The sequence below is a fragment of the Musa acuminata genome, chromosome BXJ1-6, assembly GCF_036884655.1.
Source record: "Musa acuminata AAA Group cultivar baxijiao chromosome BXJ1-6, Cavendish_Baxijiao_AAA, whole genome shotgun sequence".
NCBI lineage: Eukaryota > Viridiplantae > Streptophyta > Magnoliopsida > Zingiberales > Musaceae > Musa > Musa acuminata.
The window spans coordinates 858,074-879,214 of NC_088332.1; the positions used below are offsets into that span (position 1 = coordinate 858,074).

At 42.7% G+C, this 21,141-nt stretch overlaps 2 protein-coding genes across 3 annotated transcripts in view; both read left to right on the top strand.

Annotated features, from left to right (window-relative positions):
* The window catches only part of LOC103971049 (uncharacterized), a 35,033-nt gene extending 16,924 nt beyond the window's left edge, over positions 1 to 18,109 (top strand). For both annotated transcript variants that reach the window (XM_009384991.3, XM_009384990.3), the window contains 5 exons: positions 10,394 to 10,546; positions 10,662 to 10,818; positions 12,768 to 12,907; positions 13,000 to 13,035; positions 16,740 to 18,109. In XM_009384991.3, coding sequence (XP_009383266.2) covers positions 10,394 to 10,546; positions 10,662 to 10,818; positions 12,768 to 12,907; positions 13,000 to 13,035; positions 16,740 to 17,606 — 1,353 coding nt within the window. In that variant the 3' untranslated portion in view covers positions 17,607 to 18,109. The remainder of the gene's footprint in view (positions 1 to 10,393; positions 10,547 to 10,661; positions 10,819 to 12,767; positions 12,908 to 12,999; positions 13,036 to 16,739) is intronic.
* Positions 18,110 to 18,736: 627 nt separating this feature from the next.
* LOC103971050 (protein RETICULATA-RELATED 3, chloroplastic) lies at positions 18,737 to 20,289 on the top strand. The gene has a single exon (XM_009384992.3). The coding sequence runs from the start codon at positions 18,908 to 18,910 to the stop codon at positions 20,006 to 20,008; it is 1,101 nt and encodes a 366-aa protein (XP_009383267.2). The 5' UTR covers positions 18,737 to 18,907; the 3' UTR covers positions 20,009 to 20,289.
* Positions 20,290 to 21,141: the final 852 nt, after the last annotated feature.

A 21,141-nucleotide genomic window follows, 5' to 3' on the forward strand; every position in this document is an offset into this window, starting at 1 on the left:
ACATCAAGCTAAATAGTCGAACCCGTGCAATGATGGACATAGGTGCAACCCACAATTTCATTGTCGACCGAGAAGCATGGTGACATGGGTTGAACTTAGAGAAGAGCCCAAATCGAATGAAGGCGGTGAACTCAGAGGCTAAGCATATCTCCAGATTGACAAATAGGGTTCCCATCAAGATCTGGATGTGGAGCGGAAGCACAAATATGATGGCAGTGTCGTTGGACAACTTCCAAGTGATCCTCGGAATGGAGTTCATGCACACGATGAAGTTGGTGCCTATGCTGTTTCTAAACTCCCTATGCTTGATGGGAGGTGGCGACCCCTACGTGGTTCCTGTTTCTCGAGAAGGAACCTAGGACCTAAAGCAAATATTTGCTCTACAACTAAACCTGTTGTGGTGGCGGACATCTTAAAGGAGTTCACTGATGTTATGCCACCTGAGTTGCCAAAAACTACCACCAAGTAGAGGCATGGATCCCCATATTGAGCTGGGGCCGGGAGTAAAGCCTCTAACGAGACCACCATACCGCGTTGTCACGACCTTAGCTGGTTTTGCCTAAGGCGTGCGGCACCCTCGCGCGTCCGTCCGCAAAGGTCAGCCTCCCCGAAGCCTCCCATTGTCCCTTAGGACCAACAAAAGAGAGAACGGGTTAAAGAGAATGCCTCAATCGGGATCCACAAGCAAACATGTCCGAAAAACACTTCATAGACAATGCAAATTACAAACAGACTTTACAAGCTCTGAATAGTTGCACAACAAAGGGTAAAATGGTCTATTACAGACCGAAAAGCTCTCGCACGTGTCCACATGACACAACCTTTATTTACAAGCCTAAAGAGGCCACCAACCCAACTAACATGGGACTATTTAGCCTTCGGCCGCCCCTCTACTTGCTGTACAAGGTATAAACATGCCAAAAGACAACGGACAGACATAAGCATTACATCCAACATCTTGTTCTAGAAGTTTGTCCGTTACATTCTCCCCCACTTATCCCTTCGACGTCCTCGCCGAAGCCTTTGTGAACACTGCAACTCTTCGCCTTTGCTGAGTCTTCAATCTTCCGCTCCAGCTGCAATGCGCCTCCTGGCTCCCAGCTGCTCTCCGCTGCTGTTTTTGAGTAGTCGAATCTTTGATCCGCCATGCTACTTCAACTCACTAATGACTCTGACTCTGGTGTGGGGTTGGCTGAGTTGTGTTGATCCTTGTCGATTCTTGCGGATCCACCAAATGAAGGAAAAGACCATCTTTACTGCGCCAGTCTCTCAAAATTTCCACATGCTGCTTGAACTGGGTGGATGCTTGTTGGAGCTTTAACGAGCATCGCCTCGCAAACTTCTGAAGTTTTTGGGTCCTTCCTCCACAAAATCTGCTCATTGACTCTTCTTTCAGTTAGTTGTCACATCCAAGTAGGTTCGCATCACTTCCGCTTTCGATTGGCATTTCGTTGGGAAATGAAGCGGACAATCTACTCTCAGTAGCACTGATCACCGTTGGTGAGGATTTGACAACTATTGTCTTCCATTATCTTCGAAGGGTCTTTGAACTTGTGCAGAGCTCCTCTGCTGGATAGATAAGAGAACTGGGGTACTCGGTTTCGCCCATTCTCTTAAGAGTTGAGAAGGCAAAGGTTACTTTGACTTCGCCCGCCTCCTCGAGGTTGTACTTCATGCATCGAGCTGGTTACTGGTCTTCGCCTACTCTTTGCTCACACTTCTGAAGCACTTGAAGTGTTTGCACTCCTTGCGTTGAGTTAGCTACTGTGATTCACCTTCTCAATGCCATCGAACTTCTGGAATGCGGGAAGTTTTCACCCCAACTTGGAGTAATTCTCTGATAGATGAGGTCGCCTCTGGGATTGTATCGTCTTCTCCATCAACCCTGTCGCCTACTCCACTGAGTAGCAAAGGTACAGCACCGCATACTGCCTGCTTCGTTCCTTGGTCGTGCACTCTTGCATGACCCGAAGTCCTTCACTTACGGCTATCTTGATGAGAAACTTGTTGACACCGGTCTTACGAAGTTTCTTGGCCTCTGCCCTTCAGCCTTGTCTCGGTACTTGGAGATTGCCTTTGCATGCTCCACCTCCTCGGCCCCTTTCACGACCAAGCGCTCTCCCTCCATGAGAGCAAGGGATCAATGACTTGCACGGAAGTCCCGCCTCTGCGGTACCATGGCGCTGCCATGCCTATGGCCCTACTATCCGTTGCCTCGCCTCTGTATCCCTTTTCTGCATGATCAGTAGAAATGTCTCTGTGGCACTCCTCTGAGTCCACCTCCATTCCGACTGATGCTTGATTTTGGGTAGTTAAGTCCCTCTGGACTCGTCGTCGCTTCCTCGCCCCTTTCGACCCCCTGCTTCAACACCTCTGTGTTCTCTAAGCAGTCCGTTTGGTCGATGGAAAGACAGACTGCAACTCCCATGCATGGCCTCTGCCATCATGTTGTAGAGTTTGCATCGATTCTGTTCTCCTTAGCTTCCTTGGTAGCAACGTTCGCTTACTCGACCTTGTCCTCTGACTTGTCGGGCTCCCTTAAGCGAATATGAGCTCTGGAGAAGTCCAACTCTCCAGCTGCTTCGATCATACCTCTGCATGATCAAGTCCCTCCCATGGAACTCACTGGTACTTGCATTCGAACTTTTCCCTTGGTGGAACCCAGCCCCCATATGCTGATGACCAAGGTTTTCATCCGATGCAAAATTCGGTGCACGCCCCGGAAGACCCGCCTCTGCGGTACCATGGCCTTCACTCCTTGAATCCATAGCCCTTCTTGCCGTCGTGTTGTTCACCAAAGCTGAGCTCACAGTAGCTCCCGATCATACCTCCATATGATCTCATCCCTCACGGGACTCATTGTGTGTATCGCATTGCCACGAACTGTTCCACCACGATCCGCTGCACCATGTCGCCTCTTGGTGACATCTCCATTGCATTTTGATCCTTGTGGAATAAACTCGAATTGTGAACCCTCCATGTGTGGCCTCTGCCAATACATCGCAGGGTCCCTTCCACCTTTGATTTTGTTCGCTCCTCTGGCAATCGACCTTCATCCACCCACTCCTGGGTCACACCTAGATGAAGCACCGCTTTAAGACAGTCCGTCGCCTAGTAGCTCTCGAAGTCCACCGACTTCACTGTAATCTATGCACCATTGTCTGGATCCTGGGCCTCTGCCCCTACCAGCACAATCTCCGCTGCGCACTGCTTCCTTCATAGCAACTCAAATGGCAACACTGTGGCATATTCTTCAAGAGTACCCGCCTCTGCGTCCTCTTGCCTCGTGCTAAGGCCCTTCTGAACCCAACTTCGCCTCCGCAAATTGAGTCGCCTTAGTTCCTCCATCAAATGCTTCTCCGAGTTAAGGTGCATGTGCCGCGAAGCTCCCTTCGTCTTTGGCACCATGCAAGATGAGTCCGCTCCGTCAGAAAGGACCCATGGAACAACATGATCCTACTCTTGCCTCTGCAAGAGTTCATGTCCTTGACCTCTGTCTAAGGAAAGCACTGTGCCTCTGCTCCATGTTCCAACTTCTATGCTGGCTCCCTTCATGCGGCTTGGGTACTTCGCCAAGTTACACCCAAGTTGCTCCGCTCCTCGTTTTTGCATTTAGTCGATGGTGGCCCTCGCGCCCACCATTCCACGGGTCAGCCCTCCCTTGAGTTCGTTCTCCACATCGACTCCAAGTGTACCTTCATAAGTTGCTTTAGGTCGCTCCCCCACTTGATCTCGCAATGCATCCACCAATGCATTCTCTCAAGCGAGATCATGCGACGACTCCTCGCCGCTTGCTCAGTCCATCGAGCTTCGTGGAGTTGTTGTTTGTTGAGGTACTCCTCCTCAACATGTGAGGTCCATGTCACATGATTCTCCCTCTGGAGAGCCGAGACTTATCCCTCCTGGATAACTATCCCGTTGGAGCAACATCTCTCTTCGTTTTGGAGACCACCATCCCCTTGGACTACTCCGAACTGCTGAACAAACTGTGCACTGTTCTGCCTCCTGCAAATGCACTTGCTAGATTGCGACTTCATGTCAATACAGCCCCCGCTGCACCCCTCAAGGCCTAGCAACATGCTGAACTCATTGCACACTTCAGCCTCCGACGGACGTATCCTTCACATGCCGAAGAGAAAGTTTCAATGCTCCATGGCACCGAGTTTCGGTCGCCTTGGGATGGCCACGAACATTCCATCGTCCGCATACAAGCCCATGCATGAGTACCAAATTCTTCGAGTTAGCAATTCCCCTCACCTCTGTGAGCTTTGCATAACTCTTTTGGTCGTTGAGCAACTCATTCCACCTTGCATGGTCTCATTCTTGCCAAGCGCCTCGCTTGCCTAGAGCACCATCAAGTATAGTTGTCAACGTTGAGCCGTAGCTTAAACTCAGCCATCCCAACCTTTGTGCGCTCCAAATTCTTCTAAGCTTGCCTGTTCTCGTGGTGCCTCTTGCGCGAAGGGTTGGCCATTCCTCTGAATGCCAATCTCAGATGCCCGCTCCTCTGAGCGACTCTTTTCCCTACATCTCCATGCCCGCTTTCCCTCAAACGGTCGCGCGTGTGCTGACTGCCCTCAACGCAGCCCTGCTAGGTCCCCCACGTTTGCATGTCAAGTGTTTCTATGAGTGCTTGTCCCGCTTTGATACCATAATGTCACGACTTTAGCTGGTTTTGCCTAAGGCGTGCGGCACCCTCGCGCGTCCGTCCGCAAAGGTCAGCCTCCCCGAAGCCTCATATTGTCCCTTAGGACCAACAAAAGAGAGAACGGGTTAAAGAGAACGCCTCAATCGGGATCCACAAGCAAACATGTCCGAAAAACACTTCATAGACAATGCAAATTACAAACAGACTTTACAAGCTCTGAATAGTTGCACAACAAAGGGTAAAATGGTCCATTACAGACCGAAAAGCTCTCGCACGTGTCCACATGACACAACCTTTATTTACAAGCCTAAAGAGGCCACCAACCCAACTAACATGGGACTATTTAGCCTTCGGCCGCCTCTCTACCTGCTGTACAAGGTATAAACATGCCAAAAGACAACGGACAGACATAAGCATTACATCCAACATCTTGTTCTAGAAGTTTGTCCGTTACAGCGTGGCCCCTCCAGATTTAGCGAAGCTCAAGAAGTAATTAGATAAGCTGCTAAGCGTGGTCTCATCTGCAGTTCTAAAGCACCATTTGGAGCTCCAGTCCTCTTATAGAAGAAACAAGATGGGAGCCTCTGATTATACGTCGACTATCAAGTCCTAAACAAGGTGATGGTGAAGAACAAGTATCCCATCTTGCTCATTGTAGACTTGCTCAACCAATTGGGCAAGACGAATTATTTCTCCAAACTCGACCTTCGGTCGGGTTACTGGCTGCTGAAGATGATGAAGCGAAGACTACCTATGTGGTCAGGTATGGAGCGTTCGAGTTCTTGGTGATGCCTTTCGGCTTAACCAACGCTCTGGACAAATTCTGCACTCTTATGAAGCGATTGTTTAAGGAGTATCTAAACAAGTTGATGGTCGCCTACTTGGATGATATCGTCATTTTCAACTAAACACTCGAGGAGCATGTCGAGCACATTCGAATAATTTTCAAGGTTTACAAGGAGAACACTCTATTTGTGAAAAGGGAGAAGTGCTACTTTGCGCAGACGAAGATTTTATTCTTAGGGCATTGAATCGTGAAGGTTCCATTCGGGTGAACAAATTGAAGGTGCAAGTTGTGGCGGAGTGGCAAACACCAAAGAAGGTACCAGAGCTGAGATCCTTCCTTAGTTCCGTCAACTATTATTGACGCTTCATAACTGGGTACTCGAAGCGCGCATCTCCATTGATGGAGTTACTGAAGGAGCAGCCATGGCGATTGTCAGACAAATATGAAGCTACATTCGAAGACCTAAAGGCTACTTTATTAGAAGAACTAGTTCTCAAATTGCGGACCAGCCTTTCGAAGTCTATACAGATTCTTCGGACTTTGCTATTGGAGTACTTATGCAAGAGGGTCACCTGGTGGCCTATGAGAGCCGCAAGCTTAATAAGATCGAGCAGCGATATTCAGTGCATAGGAAAGAGATGACAGCGGTGGTCCATTGCCTACAAGTTTTGTGGCACTACCTTCTCAGAACGTGTTTTGTGCTAAGGACAAATAACATCGCATTGAGTTACTTTCAAACTCAAAAGAAGCTCTCCCCAAAACAAGCACGGTGGCAGGACTTACTGATTGAATTTGATATAAACGAAGTACAAGCCTGGAAGAGCAAATGTCATGGCCTATGCATTGAGCAAGAAAGTGGAGATGGTGAATGCGATGCAATTGGAAGGCGGAGGCCAAGCAAGTCAACTGCACTTCAACTTCCTTTCCAGTATTAGTGATGGACTGTACAGTGATCCCCAGGCAGTAACTCTGATGCAACTGATTAAAGAAGACAAGACAATGATTATGAGTCCAAGATGGACTCGTCTACATCGAAGGGAATGAAGTTTATATTCCTCGAGCGGACAATTTGAAACATGAACTCTTGAGAGAGTGTCACGATTCCCTTTGGACATGATATTGGGGTATTCACCGAATGTTGGCTCTTGTGGAGAGGGTCTTCTATTGGTCGAAGATGGGGACTCATGTGGAGGAATATGTTCAGATGTGCCTTGTCAACAAGATAAGGTAGAGCAACGGAAGCTGGTAGGACTTTTGGAGCCATTGCCTGTACCTAAAAAGTTGTAGGAGAGCATTTTCTTGGATTTCATATCAAGCTTGTCGATAGTAGGGGGACTCGGGTCGATACTCGTGGTGGTCGATTGGTTTTCAAAGTATACAACATTCATTGTTGCACTCCTACACTACTCAGCGGAAGCGGCCAAGTTGATGATGAAGAATGTGGTGAAGTATTGAGGAGCATAATATCATCAGCGATTGAGACACGCGGTTCTTAGGACGATTATGGACCGAGCTGTTCAAATTGTTGGGATCTAAGTTATTCTTTTCCACAAGCCTTCACCTCTAGACGGATGGCCAAATTAAAAGAATAAATTCGTTCTTTGAGTAATATCTTCGGCACTACGTGAGTACCAACCAACGAGATTGAGTGAAGTTGTTGGACATATTCCAATTCTTCTATAACTTGTAACGAAGCTCTGCATCCAACAAGAGCCCTTTTGAGGTTATTACGGGATAGCAATCGTTGACTCCTCACACCTTGGCGATTAGTTATACCAGGAGTAGCCCATCAGCATATCACTTTGCAAAGGAATAGCACCAAAATGCAAATATTGCTTGGGCATAGTTGGAGAAGGCGACAAAAAAGATGAAGAAGTGGGCAGATCTAGGATGGTGATCACAGAAGTTTAAAGTCGACGACTTGGTGTTGGTGAAGCTCTAACCAGGATCACTCTAGTTCTTTAGGCATAAAGTGCACAAGGGATTGGTGTGCAAATATGAAGGGCCCTTCCCAATTATTAGCAGGATAGACAATATATCCTACAAGTTGCAGTTGTTTGTGTGGCTCAAAATTCATAATATCTTCCATGCGAGCAACTTGAAATCGTACCACTCAGATCCACAAGATGCTTTTCGAAGTGTTTCAACTCGGCTACCCCCCACTAGAGCCTCTTACGAAAAGTGAGTTGAAGCCATTTTAATAGATCGCAAGACAAAGATATCTAATGGAGCAAAGCAAATCGAATATTTGGTGAAGTGGCGAAGGCTCCCTCGAACAGAAGCTAGTTGGGAGCCTGTCATCAAAGCCTACTGGGCTATCGACAAGCGTTGATAAGGGTGTCAACGGTTTAAGTGTGGGAGAATGTCATGGGCGGTCGTGGCACACCTGTAACACCTTTGGCAGTGGATCATTCGTCGCTTTTGTTTGCTTGTACATATGTTTGGCAGTGTGTTTTGCCTTGTTTTTGTGTGTTTTTGTGTGAAAACTATGAGCAGGAAAAGTATGCAGGGCTGTAGAGCGATCGCTCACCTGAATAGGCAAAATTGTCTCAAAATGGCCTAGTTTTTGCGTGCCATGGTTTGTTTTCTGCAAGTTGCGGTGCAGAGCAAAATGTTTGTCATTTCAGCACCCCAGAACCCCTCGGGTGGCATGGGGCTGGATGGGGGTTTTGGGGTAGTGTTGAGCGTTAATTAGATTCACAAGTTCACACATTAAGCTTATGGGAACTTGCCAACGCGCCTGACACCCGGTGAGCAGTCGTTTGCAGACTTACTACTGTTCCTTTGCCTTCTAAAGTTCTTGTTTTCTCTTTCTCTTTTCTCTCGCACACCAAATGTTTGCTGAATTGCTTGTAAAGCTGTTCTCTTCGCGAGATGTCGGGACTTGTTTGTCTCTCGTTTTCGAACTAATAAATTTGCTCCTTTACAGGTTCTTCGGGACCTGAGCGAGGTTGCAAATAGGTTGACCCTTTGCAAACGAATAACACAAGGGTGCCTCATGACTTAGGTAATTCTAACTAAGTCCGTGACAACACGACAAAACAAAGAAGACTCAATGGAAGCACACTTGATTTATCGAAAACAATATTAGCAATGAAGGATACTATTATATTTTGTTCATCATATAGCAGAAATTGAGAAGAGAGAGAGAGAGATACATGAGATCTTTTTCCAAGTAATTTTAGTATGAGGTTGCTCTGCTTGTCTCCAGTGTTGTAAGAATGTATTGCCGCAGAAGTGACACCTGGTGCACACTTCGGGGTCTTTTTCGTGTATTGCGTAGGTGCAAGGGAAGGCATTGGACAACATAAGTACTGTGTATAATTCTTGTAGTTCAATCAATGTAAACGAAAGGGTAGGTTATAGATGTTAAAGGGAAAGTATAATATGCTGTAATATTAGGCATCTGTGGTTAAAAGATGGAAATATGATATGAAAGATAATGGGAATAGAGAAGAAGCTGATAAATCTTGGACTCCTTTCAGGTCCCAAATTCATTGTTGGGGAGGAAAAGATGCACTTAGAGCGCTCACACCTAACATGGAAAAGAGAAGTTCATTTGTTCTATTCCTAGTCACAACCCTTTGTCATGACTCATTAATTAACCTATTGAGCTTGAATCACTGAGCTAAAAAAGAGCTTAAATTCAAATGAATGATAGTAAATCCATGATGCTCTTACCAGTGAGATATTTGATGCATTAATTTATTGAGTCTGAACTGCTAGCCTAATATGCTTAACCTTAAGTTAATGCTTGTATGCACATCAAGCTCCTATAAGCCAATTCAAACCTTTAAACACTATCAATGTGGGACTAAATTTGGAGTTGTTACACCTTTTGTCCTTTTGGTAGACTCGAATTGAAGAAATGAAAAGGAAGGAAAACTATAAACTTAATGAAAATACAACCAAGAAAAGATCCCTTGACAAGGCTGACCAATGACTGTTATCTCTTTAGTCTTTTTTTCGTTGTAGTTTCAAATTTGCTTCTGCATATAATCTTCTCTTGCTACGAGCCTACGAAATAGTTGATTGATATTGACTTCTTGATATAGAATCTGTAAATCAAATATAAGTTTCTTATTTGGACATAATCTTCAATCGGTCAAATTTCTTGACTTTTTTCATTCTCATTTGGTTCTCTTTTTCTTCACTTTGGTCAACTGATGTAGGTGATATAGAGACACATAAGATGTTGTTCATGTAACAACTTATGATGTTTGCAAAACAATAAAATGATTTCAAAGAACCATAAAGATTAAATGACAAAATGAAAATAGGCCCAATTTGAACCTATGTTCATTGCCAATCCAAAGGGATTTAGGTTTGGCTTCTCTGTGTCTAGTGTAAATTTGGAAAGTAAATCCATTTACCATCTATTTCTCTAACTCAAAAAGGAAAAAGAAGAGAAGGAGAATATATATAAATGAACAAAAAGAAAGGACATGGTGCACAACTGTTCAACAGGGAGATTAACCTCCAAATGAGTGCCAATAAAACCAATATTTATGTTAAGATTGGCTATATGTAAATTCATTGTATAATTAGTGAATTCTGGATTATATATGAAAAGAATGTTCCATTCTGTCAGATTATATTTTTATAGCAAAAAATTGGGGATATGCAACATAAAAAATGTTCTAGGAGTACATGTAGTTGGTAATGCCCCAAACATTTGTGTTGTTTGGTTCTTGAAATATGAGCTTAGTTTAGCTTAATGTAAGAGTGATGCCAATTTGAGTTGCTCATACCTAATCAAGTATTCTGAAGTATTCCTTGTAGTGACATCATTTAGCATATGCGGAATACTGGTAAGGTGACACTGGCATTTCCAGAGAATGACAATGACTGATGTGTAGTACATTCTTGTCAGAAGCTGAGAACAAATACCATCTTCTTCTGGCACACTAATGACAGTGGCTCATTCGTTCTTAATTCTTTTTTTCTGTTTATTTCAGGTAGAAATTTGGGATGAAAGGAAAGTCTTTGGTTCTCGTGGGCGAGGCCTTAAGGATGAGATTCTTGGTAATGCACCTATTCTTGTTTCAGATAATGGGAAGAGTACAAATCCCATAAAATTTGTACGGAAAGATGCTAATTTCGTAAGAATAGTAAGTAGATATGTTTTTTTTCCTGTGTTGGTTTATTTACTGTTTCTTTCTTACAGAGTCAACCATTTAAATAGTTCTCTATGCATATCCTTCATGATGTTTGGTGAATACCCAGAAACTGGCTCTTGGAGAAATGCCTGAAAAGATAGTGACTGCATATCAGTCCGTGCTTGATGATCGTTCCAATGAAGATACTGCCTTAAGCAATTGCAAAATTTCTGTTCAAGTACTGGAGAAGATGGAAAAGGACGTTGATGTTTCCTGTACACAAGGTAATATTTGTTCTTAATAGCAAATTTTTATGTATTTTAAAATGCTTGGAGGGGCTATAGTTACAATTTTGATGGGATGTTTAGTTACAAATGTTGTGTTTTGTATGCTCATTGTAACATTACTTGTATGGCATGTTTAGTTGTGTGAGTTGCATGATTGACATATATATTCTTAGCAACTATAAAGCCATAGAAACATTGGTGGTAACAAGTTTTGCTTTCTATGAACTCATATCTGTTACCTTCTAGTATTCTGTTGAGTTGTTATTGCATATGATGACAAAATCTTATTTTTGGGTACAGCTTAATTGATTATTTAATGTTGTTCAGTTGAAAGAAAACATGAATACTTGTACTTCAAACATTGATCAATTGTTTTGTGGTGCATGAAAAGACTAGCATGCAGCCATGATTTTATGATTCTTGCTACACATATATTCAAATTTGAGACGATGATGTTTTGTATGTTAATTTTCCTGGAGAGAATATTCTGACTTTGACTATGGACAACTACATTGCAACAACAGGTCTGAAATAATGCATTAGTAGACTTACTAAATGTACAAACTATGGTCATCATGCCTGGCCCTGTTGTCATGTAAATCTCCAGTCCGGTCTTCCATATGAACCAGGATTGTGGCAAGTTGCCTCAACTTGCAGTAAGTGCTATGTTTGGTTCCTTAAGGTATTCACTGGTCTTCACAACGAACTCTTACTAACATCCATCATGTATTCTTTTGAAAACAAACTAATATTTTCTTTAGATTTGATAATTTCGGCCCTCAAATCATGTATTCTTTCATAATTCATGTATTAATTTTTTTTCAGTCTTCAGTTCCTTTTTGCCAAAAGTGATTATCATATTGTCAACATGCAAAACCATTATGATGACGAGTTGAAAGCAACCACTGACATGCTTTTCTCTAGTCACGAGCTGTGGTTGTTCTGCTAAACCTTCAAAACCATTTTTGTTCTTATATCTGGATTGTAATTTGTTATAACCCTTATGCAACATATGTATGGTTGGCTAATGTCCACCCTCGAAGGTTAACATAGTGGGTATATTTTATAAATAACTTAAGCAACTACCAACCATTTCATACCAGTTACTCGAATTTGTTTCTGTTTAACCTTTATTAGCCTAGTGAACCTTCTATAGCTTTATGAACACAGAAGCAGGTATGAAGTAGAGAGATTTATAAGGGATAAATATTTCAAAATTTTAAAGCAATAGGAGAATCATCCTTGGATGGGTTGGACAGATTTTTGCTAAAGGGTGAGTGGGTTATCAGCCATTGTGTCAGTTTGGATTGAAGTGTTGGGTACCTAACACTAAATCAGCATGGTTTTAGTCTTCAATGGGGTTTCTAATGCACTTGGTGGCTTCAATTTACAGTTTTCATATTCATTTAAATGCTAGTGGCTATTAAATATGACTCTGACCACTTCTGCTGCATTTGTTTTGATAAACCGATCGATATGTGGTTTAGATCTTCTGACTTTTCAATCCCTCAAGCCATGGAATGCTTGTCCTGCCTGCCTGTGCTTCCTTCCCAGTTTTGGAGAGATATGGAGGCCAAGGATGAAGGAAAGCTAGACATTGTTTTGTTTCAATTTTTCCATATTATCTTTAATCCTTTCATGTTACCTGTTGGCTGTCTTGTGTTGGCACGGCATTTGTCATGTTGTGCTGGTCTCCAACCTAAATAAGAGGTATTGATATCTTTTTATTTGGTGGGTATGAACATTTTCAGCTTCTGTCATTGTAACCATCAGGCGTATCTGGAACTAAAAAAAGGGTGGCCAGTGCTGTTAATGCAGGGTCCAGGGAGGGTCTGTGTATGAACTATGAAGCCTGATTGGTTGCTTTGTGTTCTAATGCTGTATTCAGTCATATTCTTGTTATGCTCCCAATGAAGTGTTTATGTTGTTATTTGTTTCATGATCAGGTAACCAACAAGGATCACCGATGATCGATAACCTTCAGGTGCAGGAAACTATTCTTAAACAATGCATTGAACAACTAGAAATTGCTTTCGCAGGTAGAGCTACACTGGTTGCTCAGCTAAAGGAGGCTCTCAATGAGCAGGTTGTGTTTTTCTCATGAATTTCAGTAGATAGGTCTTAATATTAGACTCTCCGAGTGTTATAATTGACTTTTACTGGAATTAAATAAACCAGGAATTGAAGCTGGAGCTCATCCACAACCACTTACAAGTAATAACTCTTGTCCTTTACAATCTAGTTTGAATCTGTGATATGTTGATGGAATAAGTTGTATCATATCATTATTAGAGAAATTGAACTTGACAGTATTTTCATCTTTTGTTTAAAATTCCATAAAAAGAAAAATTCTGTGAATTACTTCCTATTTCCTTATGCTGTTGCTACATTCAAAAATATGGGTAATCTCTGTCTTTGGGAATTTTTATAGATTTGAAAAGTGTGGTCTATTAAACACTAGTTGTGGTCAAATATATACTTTTTGTATTTCACGTTATCTAGTTTTAATACTTAAATTGCATTTGATTGTGATTTTGTTTTCTACTTGGGACAGTTTGTTGTAATGATCTTTTATGCCATAAAATAGTCCATTGAAATTTAATATCATTACATCCATCATTCTTGGTCTCAATATGTAATCTCTCTAGTGGTTACCAAGGTTTAAAATCTTGATCCATGGTTGATATTGGATGATGGCTCATTATGGATCAATGATCAACACTCAATTAGAATTATCTGGTCCAGAGAGAGGGAGTGAAGAGGAGGAGATGGAGGATTGGTGGAGCAGGAGGTGGAGAAGATGGAGGAGGTGCTGTTGACCCTTACAAGGAGTGCTTACATGGCTTGGTGGAGGAAGCAGTGGTACAGAGAGAAGAAAATTGTTACAATTGACAAAAAACCTAAAAGAGGAATTCATATCTTACCGGCTGATATATGTGATTTCAATAATTAAAACTGGGTAGTAGACCTGGTAAGATTGATTCCTAGAATATGCTTCATCATATGCTTTAGGATGAATTTATAGCTACCATTGATACCAAAGAATGAAGTGTGCCTTGGATACTTCAGTTCATCTATATAAATGTTTTGATTGATTGGGAGCCAGCACAATGGCATGCAAGTTGTCCCTTCCCGGTGCATACCAACAAAGGATTATTGTTTAAAACTAGGGATGTGCCCATGGTAATATCTTGACTGGCACAGTATGGTATTGAGGTTGTGCTGGCCAGCATAGTAGAAGTCGCCTAGTCTTTGTATTGGCATGAGTTGCTAGATTGAAGACCGACTCCCATTAAAATGGCACGTAATAGGCATGATCGTCACATGGCCATTACATACAATTCTCACATTTTTATTTTTGTCGATTGCATTGGTCTACTATGTCTGCGTAGGCTCTTACCTTGCGCTTGCTTTGGGGACCCTGGGCCTGGAGTTAGCAGCAGCCATGGGAGGAATAATTGAGATTATCAGCTTTATCTGCAGCCATGTGAAGAGATGAGGTGAGATATGGTTGACAATCCTGCCAATGGAGGAGAAAAGGAGAAGGCACAAAGAAGGGAAAGCATGAGCAGTGGCCATGTCGAAATGTTTGGTGAACTTTTTGAGGCAGGTGCCAAGGGAGACAGTGGCACAGTGGAGCAGCAACTAGGAGGCATAGTAAAATGGTTCTTGTGAAGGTGTCTCAGTCATCCTCGATAACCAGGGTTGTCATTGTTGGATCGAGTGGCAAAAAGGTTAAACTCGTTGGTGAGGGTGTCCTACACAAGTTGCTTGAGCATTCCTAGTGCTTGATCTCGGGGTTCAAGCGGGCGGCCTTGCCATGGTGGCTCAGATCTTATGCTTCTAACATCCATTTGGCCTTCTGGCTCCTCCCCACAATGAGGCTTGAATTTGGGTCACCTCTGAGCACATAACCTGGTGAGACAGACACCGGCATGTTGGTGGAAATCACTAATGCCTGGGAAGAGGAAGAACAATGTAGTCATTGCTGACAACATTTGTCTTAAACATGATAATCAACAACAGTTGTTGTAAGACAAATGAGAAATGGAAAAGAAAACATGTTAAGACACAACATCAGTGGAGAAAGTGTTGCAACTCCCTACCTTAGCTTATATAGCTAAAATTATACTGCTTGACTTCCTTCTTTTCTGGATATTTATTTCTTTTTAAGTCGTCCATAAGCTAATCTTTTAGCAAGTATTAGGTGGCTGCAAAGTGAAAATGCAAAGGGTAGCAAGACCCTGATTCTTGCCCAAGTGCCAGCAACAGCTGATATCAAAAATTTTACATGGAAGATCAGCTTGAAAGATTTACATTATTGATATGTTTCGAAAGTTGCAACATGAAATGAAGTACTGCATGCCTTTGCTAGTCATTGTAGAAGGTTCAAGCTTAACCTCTATAGTGAAAGAATGAATAAATGGAAGACAGGAATATGATGGAAGTCAGCATAATAACTTAGATCAAAAGCGTTTGTTGCTTTTATGAAGACATGCATCTGAGCATGAAACTGTCTAGAGATTTATTAAACAGTCACAGTTTACTATTAAATGTTGGTGAAGGACTATAGGTGCACACACAGATTTGTTAAGCGATTTGCTTAGTCAGTAAAACCACTGTTTGGGAATGATACTCTGGTTTGCGGAAAAAATTTGATGAGTGAAATAGGTGAGATTCAAGAATAAGTGCAAGACAGGCACAAAGGTCAGCTATCAAAGAGAAGAATTTCCTGTGGAAAAGATAGTTAAAATATTAAAATACACTGTGCCAAAGGAAAAATGAATAGTTAACAATTGAAGTAATATCATCCAAATGGCCCCAAATGCACCTCAATTTGAGACCCCTATTTGGGCACAAGGAAGCATCAATTTAACAGGGTAAAACTTGGAACCTGCTGTGTCTCATTGCATCACTAGGTGTACTTGTTAAACAAGAATTAAGAAGTCAATTTCCTGTCAGCAAAGATATGCATACTTCAGAAGTGGACGGCTATGCTACACTGTTGTGTACACCTATATCATCAGTAATCAATGATTTTGTTTGTGGTGTTATAATTGACCCATCTCGAAAGACTTATAGCATGTCATTATTGCTTTGTATTATAAATGTCAATAGCATGCTACAATTTGCATGTGCCATCCAATGCTGAGCAAGAATGATGTGCAATACTTTGTTGCGTTTGAACAGTTGCAGCTTTGTTCTTGTCATATCAGGCATACAGTGTATAAGCTTAACCAGGGTACACCTATTGTCTGCATGTTCATGTTAAAACCAATTTACTTATACATGTCAATTGAGGTTAATTTCATGAACTCAACCCTTCAATAATAAAGCTGCATGGGTAAAAGATTTACGACTTGAGCTGTTTGTGTGCATGAAATTTTTTGTAATACTTGGCTTGGTTTGGGTTCTAACTTATTAAAATTGATTGTGGCTCCTGAATCAAGTTAGAATTACTTTAATGGAGGCATTAGTTTCTTATGTTTTATTAATATACTTCTGAAAGAATTGTGCCAAAAGGAAAATTCTTGGACAACATGAGGCAATTAACTGATTTTGCTACTGATTCATGGTGTGCATATTTCTTTCTTGATGATGGAACTATAGAACACCTTGCTTTATTATCTGCATATTCTGAAGTGAAGACTTTATTCTTACACATTTTAGGACCTAGGCTCTCCAGGTTTGTTGGTTTGAATGTGACGGTTTCCTGAGTTTGATGATTCCCTGATTTTGACGATATGACCATGTTGATAGTGAAGTCACTGCTGTAATTTAGTCTAGTATCATGTATTGCCAATTGTGCTTGCATTTTAAGCTAGGACCGTTTTATGAATGTTGTGTTTGATGATTTGATCTAATTCATTTTTCTTTCACTTAAATTGGTTTTCGGCTTTTTGTTTGAAAATTTGCAGATTGCTCAATATCAGACCGAAAATACTAGCAGCATGAGGCAACGACTTGGTTTGGCCACCACCACAAATGAAATTGTTGCTGGCATGACACTACCTGTCGGAAACTTTGCATCAAAAGCGACATCTGCTACAGAACCCAAAATTTCTCCAATATCCATCACTCAACTGGCACCGGCCCAACCTGTAACATCAATTGCCAGAAGCTTAAGCAGTGTCGAAGATGATCACAAGAAGGCAGCAGCTGCCGTTGCAGCAAAGCTTGCTGCATCATCATCCTCAGCACAGGTTCTTACCTCTATTCTATCCTCTTTAGCTGCAGAAGAAGCTGCTTCCATGAGCAATGGTCTCAGTTCCCGAGTCGTCTCCAATAGCCCAAATTTCCCTTTGGAGAAAAGGCCCAGGCTTGAGAACCTAATGTCCATGGCTGATATGGACAAAACTTCTTACTTCAGTCAGGTGCAGCAGCCACAACAACAACAGCAGACAGTTCCTCTTGTGCTTCCACAAACCTCAGCTGCAAGTATGCAACAATTCTCCCAGAGTAATCTGGCACCACCTAATATTACACCACCACCTCCGCCTCTCCCACCACTGCCTCCACCACCGATGCAGCAGTATGCGCATGGAAGTGGAGCAACAATAAGTGTAACACCTTATGGGTTCATTGGTGGTTCACTGGCCCCTCCGCCACCTCTACCTTCCAACCCATCTCTGGGGTTGACACGACCTGGTATTCCACCACCACTTCCACCACCACCACCACCACCACATCAGCAACAGCAGCCAATCACAGTGGGGTTTTACCAGTCTCCAGGAATTGGGTTCTATGGGCAAGCACAGACTGCTCCCACTGTCCAGCGACAGTAAAAAACATGTTCTGAGGGTTCTACATGACCCAGAGTTTTTATGTACATTATTAGCAGCTTCAATTAATGCAGATTGATGGAATAGGTCAGAGTGATCTAGGAAAAGCTAGATTTGGAGCACTGATCTTGGAAGATTCAATGAACAAAGTCATCGGTGATGGACACATCAAAGTCCGGTTAGTGAAAATGTTTGAATCTGTTGTAATCCCCTACAAGAATTTTTTGTTTCCTTTTCCAATGGATGATGAACCCACCTCTGTGGGTCCTGTTAACCTTTTATTTCTCTTTTTTTTTCCCCTTACATTTTCTTCCTTGTTAGTTTTCTTCACTGTTATCTTCATGATCGGAAAAGCTGCCAGTCTACAAGTGCAAAGGTCCAGCATCCTTGAACAAGGACCAGTAGAATAAAGTAATTTCTGTATCTATAGGATACATAGGAACCGAAGCTGCTGTGCTGACATTACTGTGTTTATGCATATTGGTGCCATGTTGGTGATTGTTTTATACTGACTTCAGTTGTTGTCATGTTCGTATGTCATTCTCTGATAGTCACCATAAATTACGACAGCTTTGGTATCTAGTTCGGACAGTCATTATATATTTGTGCTTGTTGGTTTATATTTTGGATTATAGAGGAAATGAATGTGTTTATTTCAGTTGTTATCATTCAAACTTGGTAGGGGCTGTAATTAAGCTACAATTCTTGGTTCAGATCAGCCAAGTATTTGAGTTGGACTTATATGTTATCATTCAAACTTGGTAGGGGTTGTAATTAGTTGGGTCATATGGGTAAGCCAAGGGAAAAAGGGGGAGAGAGGTATTTGAGTTGGAGCACATTTATTAGATTTTATATCACATTATATATACCATTAAAGACATTTATTAAAAAAAAAGGCAATTAGATCTCTTAATAACCAAATAATCACTACTAGGATTCCAACAGTAATCTAATGGCTGCCAAGCTTAAGGTAGAGATGATAAAACAAGAGAGGCATGTGGACAAGAAGGAATCCAACACTTGCCATCTGCCTTCCAACATCTAATATTTGCCTATGACTGCGTCAATTTTGACCATTTTGTAGCACACCCATAACAAAATATATTCTTCAATATCCTTGCGGCGCAACCAAATCTATTTTGGATCTCCACCACCATTCTTCATTGGTTACGTATTCATAACCCCCGCAACCTCCTCACTTGTGCTCCTTTTGTGTTTGTAGATATCCCTTTCGCCTCTCTCCCTGTCTCTCTCTCTCTCTCTCTCGCTCTCGGTCTCGCGCGCGCGCACACGCCCAAATCGCCATGGCCGCCCCACTCCGCTACGCGCTGCTCCATAACCCCGCAACAGACCTATCCGGGAAACACCATGGCTACAGCCTCCGCGTCATCCCCTCCTCCTACCGCGCCACCGCCGCGGAGAAATCCACTACTTTATGCTCCCTCCTCCGTCTCAAACGCACAAACCCTAACCTCCCTCGCTCCCTCTCCTCCTCCGATCTTCCCTCCCCTGGTGGCGGCGCTGGCGACGACATTCACTTCGGCGGCGGCGGCGGTGGCGGTGGATGGGGCTCCGATGGGACTCCCGGCGACCATCACCACGGCGAGGAGCCCTCTGGTGGTTCCGGGCCCCTTGGCGTCTTCCTCGAGGGTTGGCGAGCTAGGGTCTCAGCCGACCCGCAGTTCCCCTTCAAGGTCCTCATGGAGGAGCTCGTTGGCGTGAGCGCCTGCGTCCTCGGCGACATGGCCTCCCGCCCCAACTTTGGCCTCAGCGAGCTCGACTTCGTCTTCTCTACCCTCGTCGTTGGATCCATCCTCAACTTCGTCCTCATGTACCTCCTCGCCCCCACTTCTGCCTCGGCCTCCGCTTCCTCTGCCCTCCCTGGAATATTCGCGTCCTGTCCCACCGGCCATATGTTTGAGCCCGGCTCCTACTCGCTCTTCTCCCGGCTTGGCACCCTGGTCTACAAAGGCGTCACCTTCGCCACTGTAGGGTTTGCTGCAGGGCTTGTGGGGACGGCCATCTCAAATGGATTGATTGCTTTGAGGAAGAGGATGGATCCGGAGTTTGAAGTTCCCAACAAGCCCCCTCCCACGATGCTCAATGCCTGTACCTGGGCCTTGCACATGGGTTTGAGCAGCAACTTGCGTTACCAAACGTTGAATGGCATGGAGTTCGTGATGGAGAACGTGTTGCCTCCGGCTGGTTTTAAGTCGTCCGTGTTGGTTTTGAGGTGCTTGAACAATGTGTTGGGTGGGATGTCATTTGTGATGCTCGCAAGGCTGACTGGTGCACAGAAGGTAGAGGCGGATAAGGGAGAAGAGAAGAAGAGATCGATTGATAGTGGTGTTCTAGCGGTTGCAGAGGTTGGAAGCACAAATTCGCAGAGTGCATCAAGTAAGTGATTCTTGGCTTATTGCTGACGGTCTTCTTTTCCTTTTGTTTGCAAAGGAGGGGGAAACATCGAATTGCTCAGAGAAAATCTAGAAAGAGAGATCAGGGAAAGTGTTTTCACTAAGCCAAGTTGTTTGTACTGTAGGAATGCTTAAGATTGGTGTGATTTATTTCAATGAATAATGAATAATGAGGTGAATTTGGTAGAATAATTCAGAACAAAAACATCTCATGATGCTATCAATTATAAATTATGTGCAAATGGTTCAATAATGTAAAAGGTTTTGCTGAACTGCTCCATTAATTGCAGGATCGATAACTATCATGACATTGTTGAATATATAATGGATTATTAACATATGTTAGCATGTATAGAAATTAAGTTGCCATCATACGTAAATGTTTCTTTTTTCATGTTCGAGTTGGCCATTGGACTTGATTTCTCCTATAGATCGGACAGCAAATAGTTTGACATTATTAGTAATAGCTCTTGTATTCTTCTTTAGGTTTTGGGAGACTTTGATTTCTATTTTTTCCCCAAGGCATTTTAGACTACCAAGAACTTGGATTTCTATTTCATCAAGCTGCTCCTCACCGTCCTATTCTGGCTTCGTTACATAATCCGTGTCTCCTTAAGAGTCTGTCTTTTTTTGTCGCTTTTATGAGTTTATTCTATAATTTTCGTTTTGATTTTTACATTTGACAAGTATAGTGTCTGAAAAATGTATTTGTTATTTTTGTCTGATCTACTTATTAAAATTAGCTTACGGAGTTTTTCCCCCCTTAATTTGTTCCGTAGCTGATGTTATATTGATGCTCTTTCTGATGTCAAACCACAAACTGAAGTGAAATAGCCTATTCTTTCATGAGATATCACAAGTTTAACATATCTTTTAAGGGGATTGAATTTTTCATTAAGTCAGCTTGGGGAAGAATTTTGGTGTCTTTGCTTGATATCTCACTGATGTTTAAGGAGAGATGTAGTCATGGCTTTTGATTATGGTTCGTTTGATGTAATTGATTAGCTGAGCTTTGCTCGAGCATGAGAATGTTGAGGTTCTGAATCAGGTAAAACATGTCAATTGTCGATATAAGCCGAATACAGGCATGATATTGTTTGATCATGTTTGATCGTGAATGACTT